We start from the raw sequence: 12,150 nt of genomic DNA, 5'->3' as shown, positions 1-12,150 counted from the left end.
TTAAATACGTATGGGGTGATTCCAGTGTGAACTTATCATACTAATATTTGTATTTGCTTCATTTTTTATAAAATCCCCAAAATTGTCCCGAGGACATGGAAGTGCCCGTAGTTGCAGAATCACCCGATTCTTGTGTATTTTACTCCTCTTGTGTTACTATTTTATTTTTAAACTCTGCATTGTTGAAGGGCTCGTAAGGAGGCATTTCACGGTAGTCTACACCAGTTGTATTCGATGCATATGACAAAATAATACAATTATATTTGACTGGATGTATCACACCGCGACATAACACCCAGCAGATGGTGCTACGTCCTTATCCTTGTGGTCCTCAGTTCTGCGCTTTCTCCAGAAAATGCGGAAGTGAAAAAAAAACATTTGATGCCATTTCGGAGGACAGGAGTGGGCGAGAATAATTAATCGTTTACAATATAATACAATTATGGGAAATTAAATAGCTTAGCGGAATATATCGCTCAATCAAAACATAACGGCAGCCGAGTTGAGATGGAGAGCCGTCGCACAGTAACACGAAGGTCGAGAAATCAACGCATCCGGTGAGAGTTTATAGGCTGCATTTGATTTGTTGACAACGTTGGTTGGTCTGTGCCTGTTATGGCTGGTCCAACCAGTTGATGAGAAGCGATAACCACATCAATGAATAGCTTCTGTTTATAAGACGATCAAATTGCAGCATTGTAGACCTATGCGACCCCAACAAAAGTTATTACCAATATGCAAATGTTTTCTTAAATGGAGAAAGCATCAACATTGTATCAGAGTTGTCTGGTGCGTGCATGTCGTTGCTGAAAAAGCATAGTAACAATGAATTGTATTTCTTTCCCCAACCGACACCACTCTTCCACATTTCCCCAGCCAATTCGTAATTATGTCAATGACCATGTGTATATTATCTTGCAGACTCATCAAATGACATCACCACACGCTCGTTTGCCAACCTGTAGCCTAGGTGTGGTGGGCTCGAGGGCGGTCAGTGTTTGGTGTCAACAAACAAACACTTCCACATCATCGCGCTCGGATTCTTCCACGGAGGCAGAGGGACACGGACATAGTCGCCCCCATGCCCCGCTTCCCGGGGAGGACTGCGGACGTGGCCGCTAACCTGACTTCCCCCGTGCTGGGTCGGCCACTGTGCGCTAACGGGACGCCCTGGATCCTCTACCTGTTTGAGGAATGCGTGGAGAATGTGTGGGAATACTGGAGCGTAGTCATCGGGCTGATTTCAATGTTCTGTTTCTTGCTGTCTACTCTACCGTAAGTTGTTCACCACTGCGTTAGGAATGCAAACAAAAATAGTTCTCTTTAAGGGGAAAGTAGTTTTGTATTTATAATACAAACAAAAATAGCTGATCACAGATATTGTGACCAACAGCTGCGGTCTCAAATGTATCTGGCATTTGGTGTTGTGGTGATACAGAACATGGCATGACAGATTTTACCATTTTTAAATGTAACCTTTGTTTAACTAGGCACGTGGACCAGTTAAGATCAAATTCTTATTTACAATGACAGCCAACAACGGTCAAACCCGGACGACACTGGGCCAATTGTGCGCTGCCCTACGGGACTCCCAATCATGGTAGTCCTGGGGCATGGTCCTAGGGCTCAGGTCCTCCGAGAGAGAGAAGGAGAGAATTAGAAACGCACACTTAGGTGGTGATAGCCTGGAATCAAAGCTGAGTATAGAACCAGGGTCTGTAGTGACACCCCACTCCTGGGCCAGACTACACTCAATCATATGACACTGAGATGCAGTGCCTTGAGATGCAGTGACCACTGCTCCACTTGGGAGCCCATAAAAGATCAAATAGCCCACAAATGATTTATTACCGTAGCAAGGAGAAAGTCTGTGGCTCTGCAAAGACATTTTATCAGGTTCTGAGAGACATCTAATCTAAGTACAGTGCCTTTGCGAAAGTATTCGCCCCTTGAACTTTGACCTTTTGCCACATTTCAGGCTTCAAACATAAAGATATAAAACTATTTTTTTTGTGAAGAATCAACAAGTGGGACACAATCATGAAGTGGAACGACATTTACTGGATATTTCAAACTTTTTTAACAAATCAAAAACGGAAAAATTGGGCGTGCAAAATTATTCAACCCCCTTAAGTTAATACTTGGTAGCGCCACCTTTTACTGCGATTACAGCTGTAACTCGCTTGGGGTATGTCTCTATCAGTTTTGCACATCGAGAGACTGAATTTTTTTCCCATTCCTCATTGCAAAACAGCTCGAGCTCAGTGAGGTTGGATGCAGACCATTTGTGAACAGCAGTTTTCAGTTCTTTCCACAGATTCTCGATTGGATTCAGGTCTGGACTTTGACTTGGCCATTCTAACACCTGGATATGTTTATTTTTTTAACCATTCCATTGTAGATTTTGCTTTATGTTTTGGATCATTGTCTTGTTGGAAGACAAATCTCCGTCCCAGTCTCAGGTCTTTTGCAGACTCCATCAGGTTTTCTTCCAGAATGGTCCTGTATTTGGCTCCATCCATCTTCCCCATCAATTTTAACCATCTTCCCTGTCCCTGCTGAAGAAAAGCAGGCCCAAACCATGATGCTGCCACCACCATGTTTGACAGTGGGTATGGTGTTTTCAGGGTGATGAGCTGTGTTGCTTTTACGCCAAACATAACGTTTTGCATTGTTGTCAAAAAGTTCAATTTTGGTTTCATCTGACCAGAGCACCTTCTTCCACATGTTTGGTGTGTCTCCCAGGTGGCTTGTGGCAAACTTTAAACAACACTTTTTATGGATATCTTTAAGAAATGGCTTTCTTCTTGCCACTCTTCCATAAAGGCCAGATTTGTGCAATATACGACTGATTGTTGTCCTATGGACAGAGTCTCCCACCTCAGCTGTAGATCTCTGCAGTTCATCCAGAGTGATCATGGGTCTCTTGGCTGCATCTCTGATCAGTCTTCTCCTTGTATGAGCTGAAAGTTTAGAGGGACTGCCAGGTCTTGGTAGATTTGCAGTGGTCTGATACTCCTTCCATTTCAATATTATCGCTTGCACAGTGCTCCTTGGGATGTTTAAAGCTTGGGAAATATTTTTGTATCCAAATCCGTCTTTAAACTTCTTCACAACAGTATCTCGGACCTGCCTGGTGTGTTCCTTGTTCTTCATGATGCTCTCTGCGCTTTTAACGGACCTCTGAGACTATCACAGTGCAGGTGCATTTATACGGAGACTTGATTACACACAGGTGGATTGTATTTATCATCATTAGTCATTTAGATCAACATTGGATCATTCAGAGATCCTCACTGAACTTCTGGAGAGAGTTTGCTGCACTGAAAGTAAAGGACTGAATAATTTTGCATGTCCAATTTTTCAGTTTTTGATTTGTTAAAAAAGTTTGAAATATCCAGTAAATGTCATTCCACTTCATGATTGTGTCCCACTTGTTGTTGATTCTTCACAAGAAAATACAGTTTTATATCTTTATGTTTGAAGCCTGAAATTTGGCAAAAGGTCGCAAAGTTCAAGGGGGCCGAATACTTTCGCAAGGCACTGTATCTGTTTACATCACACCAGTCTCTTCTTTTTCTTCCCCATTCTCTCCTCCTCCATTGTATCTGTTTCTCTCTCTTTCTCCCCCCCAGGCAAGTCTATGAGGCTTATCGCAATGGTAAAGTGGAGGAGGCCATGTCGTTTGGCTTTCTGCTCTTCCTCTTCAGTGGGGACCTCAGCAGTCTAATAGGCTGTGTCCTGACCAGCCAGCTGCCCATCCAGGTATCTATCAACAGGCACAACTTCAACTTGCTCTTGTATGAATATGGGCAGAGGCATTGCCATAGCACTCTCTGCCCAGACATGCCATGATGCACTGTATCACAGCTGCATTGAAGCATATTTTTAAAACACTCAGCATTTTGTTTCATCTGGTTTGTGAATGGAGTTAGTTAGGTACATTGTATCCCAATGGCATGTTTTCCTTAACCTTTCCCTGACCTTTACCTACGCCTTTCTCTGACCCTTACCTACGCCTTTCTCTGACCCTTACCTACGCCTTTCCCTGACCCTTACCTACGCCTTTCCCTGACCCTTACCTATGCCTTTCCCTGACCCTTACCTACGCCTTTCCCTGACCCTTACCTACGCCCCTTTTCCCTGACCCTGACCTTTCCCTGACCCTGACCCTTACCTACGCCTTTCCCTGACCTTTCCCTGACCCTTACCTACGCCTTTCCCTGACCCTTACCTACGCCTTTCCCTGACCCTTACCTACGCCTTTCCCTGACCCTTACCTTCGCCTTTCCCTGACCCTGACCTTTACCTACGCCCTGACCCTGTTCCCTGACCCTTACCTACGGCTTTCCCTGACCCTGACCTTTCCCTGACCCTGACCTACGCCTTTCCCTCCCTGACCCTTACCTAAGGCTTTCCCTGACCCTGACCTACCTACGGCTTTCCCTGACCCTGACCTTTCCCTGACCTTTCCCTGACCCTTACCTACGCCTTTCCCTGACCCTTTCCTGACCTTTCCTGACGCCTTTCCCTGACCCTGACCTATGCCTGACCCTGACCTATGCCTTTCCCCTTACCCTGACCTATGCCTGACCCTGACCTATGCCTTTCCCTTACCCTGACCTTTCCCTGACCCTTACCTACGGCTTTCCCTGACCCTTACCTACGCCTTTCCCTGACCCTGACCTATGCCTGACCCTGACCTATGCCTTTCCCTTACCCTGACCTTTCCCTGACCCTTACCTACGCCGTTCCCTGACCCTGACCCTTACCTACGGCTTTCCCTGACCCTTACCTACGGCTTTCCCTGACCCTTACCTACGGCTTTCCCTGACCCTTACATACGGCTTTCCCTGACCCTTACCTACGGCTTTCCCTGACCCTTACCTATGCCTTTCAATGACCCTGACCTTTCCCTGACCCTTACCTATGCCTTTCCCTGACCTTTCCCTGACCCTTACCTACGCTGTTCCCTGACCCTTACCTATGCCTTTCCCTGACCTTTCCCTGACCCTTACCTATGCCTTTCCCTGACCCTTCCCTATGCCTTTCCTGACCTTTCCCTGACCCTTACCTACGCCTTTCCCTGACCCTTACCTGACCTTTCCCTGACCCTTACCTATGCCTACCTGCAGAGGGTGCCACTGTCGTCAAAATCATGTCTTATCTTCTCTCTCTTCTCTCTCTCAGATTGTGACAGTAGTGTTCTACATCTTCACTGATCTCCTGCTCATCTCCCAGTTCCTCTACTACAAGATAAAGAACAACTCATCTAAAAGTAATCAGCGTTGTTCCTTGTATTGTAGTTAGTGTGCTATAGTGTACTCCAGTCTGTGTACTCACTAATATGCTAGATGTATTCCCTATAGACAATGCTAATAGCTCTGCCCAGTTATCCATGCCTAATGTGTTTGACATGACTGTGGTCAAGTGAAATTGCTAGTTTCTACTAAAAGTTGATCACTGACAAATTCTCACCTTGTAAAGCCCATTTGTTATTCCAGTTTGCAGCCGAGGGCTGGAACACAAAATGAAGACATATTGGATTACTTAACAGTACATCTACACAAGTCTGTGTGTGTGTGTGTGTGTTGTTTTGTGTTGTGGGTATGTATCTGTCAATAAAGACTGATTTGAGTGACAGAAAGAGAGAGGAGGTCTTGCCACACCTGTTCAAGCCCTTCCCTACTTTCTCCGTAGCTCAATGTCACACACAGGTGTGTCTGAAACAGGTCACCTCTACAAAACCAGGAGGGGCAGCAACACTGTGTGTGTTTCTTCCCCCAGAGCGCCCCACGTTGAAGTGGTTGTGTTTCCTGTGGTGCGGGGCTTCCACTGTGGCCCTCCTGATCCTCCCCAAGTTTATCACTGACAACAACCCCTCCGCCAACACTCAGGTGACGTGTGTGAGAGAGAGACACTCTCTGTCTCTCTCTGTGTCTGTCTCTCTCTGTGTCTCTCTCTCTCTTGCCTCTCTCTGTCTCTCTGTTTCTCTCTCTCTCTCTCTCTCTCTCTTTGTCTCTCTCTTTGTCTCTCTGTGTCTCTCTCTTGTCTCTCTGTGTCTCTCTCTGTGTCTCTCTCTCTCTCTGTGTCTCTCACTCTCACTCTCAAATTCAAGCTGCTTTATTGGCATGAAAAACATTGTGTCAATATTGCCAAAGCAACAATGTATACAATATATATTGTTGTTATATTATAAATGATAGCAAATAATAATATAAAATGGTAATAAATAATAAAATTAATTAAATACAAAAATAATAACAATAAAATGGTAACAGTCAATAGTAGAAATGTAATAAATATAAAATCAAATTATGGAAAATGAGTGTTGGCAGAGGGGTTGTTGTCAGTGATGAACTTGGGGAGGATCAGGAGGGCCACAGTGGAGGAAACACAACCACTTCAACGTGGGGCGGCAGGGTAGCCTAGTGGTTAGAGCGTTGGACTAGTAACCGGAAGGTTGCAAGTTCAAACCCCGAGCTGACAAGGTACAAATCTGTCGTTCTGCCCCTGAACAGGCAGTTAACCCACTGTTCCTAGACCGTCATTGAAAATAAGAATTTGTTCTTAACTGACTTGCCTAGTTAAATAAAGGTAAAATATAAATAAATAAAAAACTATAACAACTTATTACTAAATAATGGTCATCTTCTCCTTTATATCAGTACAACAACTACAATCATCATTACTATGATCACTAAACTGTTATCACTACTATTACCACCCACATTTGGAATGATAATCAGCAATAATAATAGCAATAATAAGTAAGTTACTGCTTACTATGCAGATGTTATTATTCAGTGTCCCTCAGGCGATGGCAGGAAAATACATATTTGGCTGCAAGAGGAGCCATTGCTCCTTCGCCCATGAGTATTCTTAGTTTTTCCTCTGGGTTCAATTTGTAAAAATGTGGAATATGTGTAGTCATTTCTGTGAATAATGAATCTCATTGTGAGGAATATTTATCACAGTAAAGGAGAAAGTGCATCTCTGTCTCTACCTCCCCTGTCATGCAGTGACCACATACACGCTCCTCTTTGGGTAGCCATGTCTTTTTATGTCTGCCGGTTTCTATTGCCAATCGGTGGTCACTCAGCCTGTACTTGGTAAGGATCTGTCTCTGCTTCGTATCTCTGACAGAATAGAGATAATCAGCCAATTCATATTCTCTGTTTAGGGTCAGATGGCAATTTAGTCGGTTTGGGGATTTTGTTTCATTTTTCCAATGTTGTATATATGATTCCTTTAATTGGTTCATGATTTTGCTTATTGGAATTCTTTCTTTTGAAGCAGTGCTGGTGTCAGCTTGGTTGGTGAGGTCCAACACCAGCTGACTGAGAGGGCTCGTTTCTGGGCTCAGCTCTTGGGTTTGAAGTGCTTTAAATTGCTTTTCTGTATTTTCATTATTAATGGAAAGCGGCCCAATTCTGCCCTACATGCATTAGTTGGTGTATTTCTGTGGACTTGTAGGATTTTCCGACAGAATTCTGCATGTAGGGCTTCAATTGGATGTTTGTCCTACATTTTAAAATCCAGTTTATTGAGTGGCCCCCAAACCTCACTTCCATAAAGAGCTATTGGTACTTGTTCTTCATGATGCTCTCTGCGCTTTTAACGGACCTCTGAGACTATCACAGTGCAGGTGCATTTATACGGAGACTTGATTACACACAGGTGGATTGTATTTATCATCATTAGTCATTTAGGTCAACATTGGATCATTCAGAGATCCTCACTGAACTTCTGGGGAGAGTTTGCTGCACTGAAAGTAAAGGGGCTAATTATTTTGCAAAAAACTATAACAACTTATTACTAAATAATGGTCATCTTCTCCTTTATATCAGTACAACAACTACAATCATCATTACTATGAATACTACTACCATCACTCAACTGTTATCACTACCATTACCACCCACATTTGGAATGATAAACAGCAATAGTAATAACAGTAATAGCAATAAGTAAGTTACTGCTTACTATGCAGATGTTATTATTCAGTGTCCCTCAGGCGATGGCAGGAAAATACATATTTGGCTGCAAGAGGAGCCATTGCTCCTTCGCCCATGAGTATTCTTAGTTTTTCCTCTGGGTTCAATTTGTAAAAATGTGGAATATGTGTAGTCATTTCTGTGAATAATGAATCTCTTTGTGAGGAATATTTATCACAGTAAAGGAGAAAGTGCATCTCTGTCTCTACCTCCCCTGTCATGCAGTGACCACATACACGCTCCTCTTTGGGTAGCCATGTCTTTTTATGTCTGATGGTTTCTATTGCCAATCGGTGGTCACTCAGCCTGTACTTGGTAAGGATCTGTCTCTGCTTCGTATCTCTGACAGAATAGAGATAATCAGCCAATTCATATTCTCTGTTTAGGGTCAGATAGCAATTTAGTCGGTTTGGGGATTTTGTTTCATTTTTCCAATGTTGTAAATATGATTCCTTTGATTGGTTCATGATTTTGCTTATTGGAATTCTTTCTTTTGAAGCAGTGCTGGTGTCAGCTTGGTTGGTGAAGTCCAACACTAGCTGACTGAGAGGGCTCGTTTCTGGGCTCAGCTCTTGGGTTTGAAGTGCTTTAAATTGCTTTTCTGTATTTTCATTATTACTGGAAAGCGGCCCAATTCTGCCCTACATGCATTAGTTGGTGTATTTCTCTGGACTTGTAGGATTTTCCGACAGAATTCTGCATGTAGGGCTTCAATTGGATGTTTGTCCCACATTTTAAAGTTCAGTTTATTGAGTGGCCCCAAACCCCCAAAGAGCTATTGGTAGGATTACACTGTCAAATATTTTAGTCCAAATTTTAATTGGGATGTTGATTTTGAATAATTTAATTTGTATTGCATACATTGCTCTGCGGGCTTTTTCTTTGAGTGCATTCACTGCCATATTAAAGTTTCCCGATGCAGATATGGTCAGCCCAAGGTAGGTCTCTCTCTGACTCCCTGTGTGTCTCTCTCTTTGTCTCTGACTCTCTCTCTCTCTTTCTGCCTCTCTCTTCAGAGTGCCTCTAACAGTGTGGAGATCTCTGGTTATGCCTGTGGATACCTGGCCTCCATATTCTACCTCTCCTCTCGTTTTCCACAGCTCTACAAAAATGTGAGTGACAATATATGGGTGATTTATGGAGGGGAGGTGGGGTAAGATTTAACAGGATGGCAAGGTTAGGGGACATGAGGAGTGAGAGGGGGGGAGTTGGGGTAAGATTTAACAGGATGGCAAGGTTAGGGGACGTGAGGAGTGAGAGGGGGGGAGGTGGGGTAAGATTTAACAGGATGGCAGTGTTAGGGGAGGTGAGGAGTGAGAGGGGGGGTGGGGTACGATTTAACAGGATGGCAGGGTTAGGGGACGTGAGGAGTGAGAGAGGGGGAGGTGGGGTAAGATTTAACAGGATGGCAGGGTTAGGGGACGTGAGGAGTGAGAGGGTGAGAGGAGGGGAGGAAAGGCTCAAAGTAGATGGGGCCAAAATAGAAGAGACGAATGAGTAACACATGCTTTTTAATTTTTAAAATGAGAACCGGGCTTGAGAGACAATAGTGTCTGCTGCTGAGTGATGTCACATCATCTGGACTGGGGTCTCCTGCTGAGTGATGTCACATCATCTGGACTGGGGTCTCCTGCTGAGTGATGTCACAGCATCTGAACTGGTGTCTGCTGCTGAGTGATGTCACAGCATCTGGACTGGTGTCTCCTGCCGAGTGATGTCACAGCATCTGAACTGGTGTCTGCTGCTGAGTGATGTCACAGCATCTGAACTGGTGTCTGCTGCTGAGTGATGTCACAGCATCTGGACTGGTGTCTCCTGCTGAGTGATGTCACAGCATCTGAACTGGTGTCTGCTGCTAAGTGATGTCACAGCATCTGGACTGGTGTCTCCTGCTGAGTGATGTCACAGCATCTGAACTGGTGTCTGCTGCTGAGTGATGTCACAGCATCTGAACTGGTGTCTGCTGCCGAGAACTCACTGTCACTCCCAATGTGATAACAGTTCCTAGGGATGTTCTAAGGGGAGAGCACAGTACACAAACACACGTTTTGATCTAGTGAGTGTCTGTGTGAGCATGCATGACTTACCAACAACAAATCATGCATACTAACACATTGTCAAACATTGTGAAAATATGTTAGGCATGATTATTATTTTGGAACTTCTTAAAATAAAAAGTGGGTACAATTTAAGAAGTAACAACAGAATGGGGGTGAATAATTAACTATGTAATATGTTTTGAACCTAAAATCTTCAATTTCCTCTGTTGGTTTTGAGGTCTAGACGGTAACATCTCCCTGTCTGTCTCCAGTTTAAGCGGCAGTCTACAGAGGGCACGTCGTACCTGCTGTTTGCCCTGGCCATGATGGGCAACGGGACCTACGGGCTCAGTGTCATTGTGGTTCTACCAGCTCTGGCCGGCTCAAAACAGGCCTTCATCCTCAAACATCTGGCCTGGCTCATCGGCAGCCTGGGAGTCCTCCTCCTAGACTTCTTTGTATCCTTTTTCTCAGAGATCATTTCACCAAAAAAAGGATCAAAAATAAAGAAGGGAAGGTGTTATTTTTCTGTTGTTTAAGTGTTGGGATTTTGTTGACTTGTTGTGGTGTGTTTGTGAATGAGCCTTAACTCTCCCAGGTCACCGCCCAGTTCATCATCTATAGGAACAACCACTCCGCTAAAACCAGCAAGAAGATGAACGTTCCTGAAGTAGAACCTCTGCTCTGTGAAGAGGAGGAACTGTCCACGTTCTAGAGTGAGAACAATATGGAAGTTCTAGAGTGAGAACAATATGGAAGTTCTAGAGTGAGAACAATATGGAAGTTCTAGAGTGAGAACAATATGGAAGTTCTAGAGTGAGAACATTATGGAAGTTCTAGAGTGAGAACATTATGGAAGTTCTAGAGTGAGAACAATATGGAAGTTCTAGAGTGAGAACAATATGGAAGTTCTAGAGTGAGAACAATATGGAAGTTCTAGAGTGAGAACAATATGGAAGTTCTAGAGTGAGAACAATATGGAAGTTCTAGAGTGAGAACAATATGGAAGTTCTAGAGTGAGAACAATAAAAGATAATTCTAGAAATCCTCTCCATAATCAATCAATCAAATGTATTTATAAAGCCCTTTTTACATCTGTAGACGTCACAATGTGATATATGTAGAAAATCAGCCTAAACAACCCCAAACAGCAAGCAATGCAGATGCATTGCTTGCTGTTTGGGGTTTTAGGCTGGGTTTCTGTACAGCACTTTGAGATATCAGCTGATGTACGAAGGGCTATATAAATAAATTTGATTTGATTTTGATTTGATGTAGAGGAACGATGGCTTGGAGAAACTCCCTGTTGACTGGAGCCCTGCACTAATCTGACAGATGTGATGGTTCACCAATGTTCCCTCCGCTGAAGTACAGGTGAATTACAGACGTTTTATATGTGAGGAATGTAATCTCAGTAGAACTATTTTTTTTGTAAGGGGGGGGGGTCATGTGGTCTATTCACTATGCCGGTTCCTCGTACGCTACAGGCCTATTGGCTGTGTCAGTGTCTCACATTGCTCTAGTCTAGTTTGTCAACGGTTAGAGCTCTTGTGTTTTCCAGGATAAGATATGCAATACACTTTGAACTGTTCACGCAGCGTTGTCGTCTAGGTAGACCGTACAGTAGGGGACCACACCAGTGGCTAGGTAGACCGTACAGTAGGGGACCACCAGTGGCTAGGTAGACCGTACAGTAGGGGACCACACCAGTGGCTAGGTAGACCGTACAGTAGGGGACCACACCCGTGGCTAGGTAGAATTTGTAAGTCGCTCTGGATAAGAGCGTCTGCTAAATGACTTAAATGTACAGTAGGGGACCACCAGTAATGTTAAATGTACAGTAGGGGACCACCAGTGGCTAGGTAGACCGTACAGTAGGGGACCACAGCAGTGGCTAGGTAGACCGTACAGTAGGGGACCACACCAGTGGCTAGGTAGACCGTACAGTAGGGGACCACACCAGTGGCTAGGTAGACCGTACAGTAGGGGACCACACCAGTGGCTAGGTAGACCGTACAGTAGGGGACCACCAGTGGCTAGGTAGACCGTACAGTAGGGGACCACACCAGTGGCTGTTCCTGTATGTACGTTTCAAAATGTCATACATTGGCACA

General features: G+C 44.2%; 1 protein-coding gene across 1 annotated transcript; it reads left to right on the top strand.

Annotated features, from left to right (window-relative positions):
- The first annotated feature begins 373 nt into the window (after positions 1-373).
- LOC135532829 (lysosomal amino acid transporter 1 homolog) lies at positions 374-11,185 on the top strand. The gene is made up of 8 exons (XM_064960261.1): positions 374-557; positions 922-1,275; positions 3,636-3,765; positions 5,191-5,278; positions 5,788-5,897; positions 9,014-9,109; positions 10,309-10,494; positions 10,635-11,185. The coding sequence occupies exons 2-8, from the start codon at positions 1,082-1,084 to the stop codon at positions 10,749-10,751; spliced, it is 921 nt and encodes a 306-aa protein (XP_064816333.1). The 5' UTR covers positions 374-557; positions 922-1,081; the 3' UTR covers positions 10,752-11,185.
- The last annotated feature ends 965 nt before the right edge of the window (positions 11,186-12,150 follow it).

This window comes from Oncorhynchus masou, unplaced genomic scaffold (assembly GCF_036934945.1).
Source record: "Oncorhynchus masou masou isolate Uvic2021 unplaced genomic scaffold, UVic_Omas_1.1 unplaced_scaffold_2051, whole genome shotgun sequence".
Classification (NCBI taxonomy): domain Eukaryota; kingdom Metazoa; phylum Chordata; class Actinopteri; order Salmoniformes; family Salmonidae; genus Oncorhynchus; species Oncorhynchus masou.
This window is presented reverse-complemented; position numbering and strand designations above follow the sequence as displayed.

What these genes read in the sequence shown, in the direction of transcription:
- LOC135532829 (XM_064960261.1), top strand. Translation starts at nt 1,082, where the DNA reads ATGCCCCGCTTCCCGGGGAGGACTGCGGACGTGGCCGCTAACCTGACT. An exon ending in AAAGAACAACTCATCTAAAA is followed by an intron (nt 5,279 to 5,787) that starts GTAATCAGCGTT and finishes TTCTTCCCCCAG; the next exon opens with AGCGCCCCACGTTGAAGTGG. An exon ending in TCCTCCTCCTAGACTTCTTT is followed by an intron (nt 10,495 to 10,634) that starts GTATCCTTTTTC and finishes TAACTCTCCCAG; the next exon opens with GTCACCGCCCAGTTCATCAT.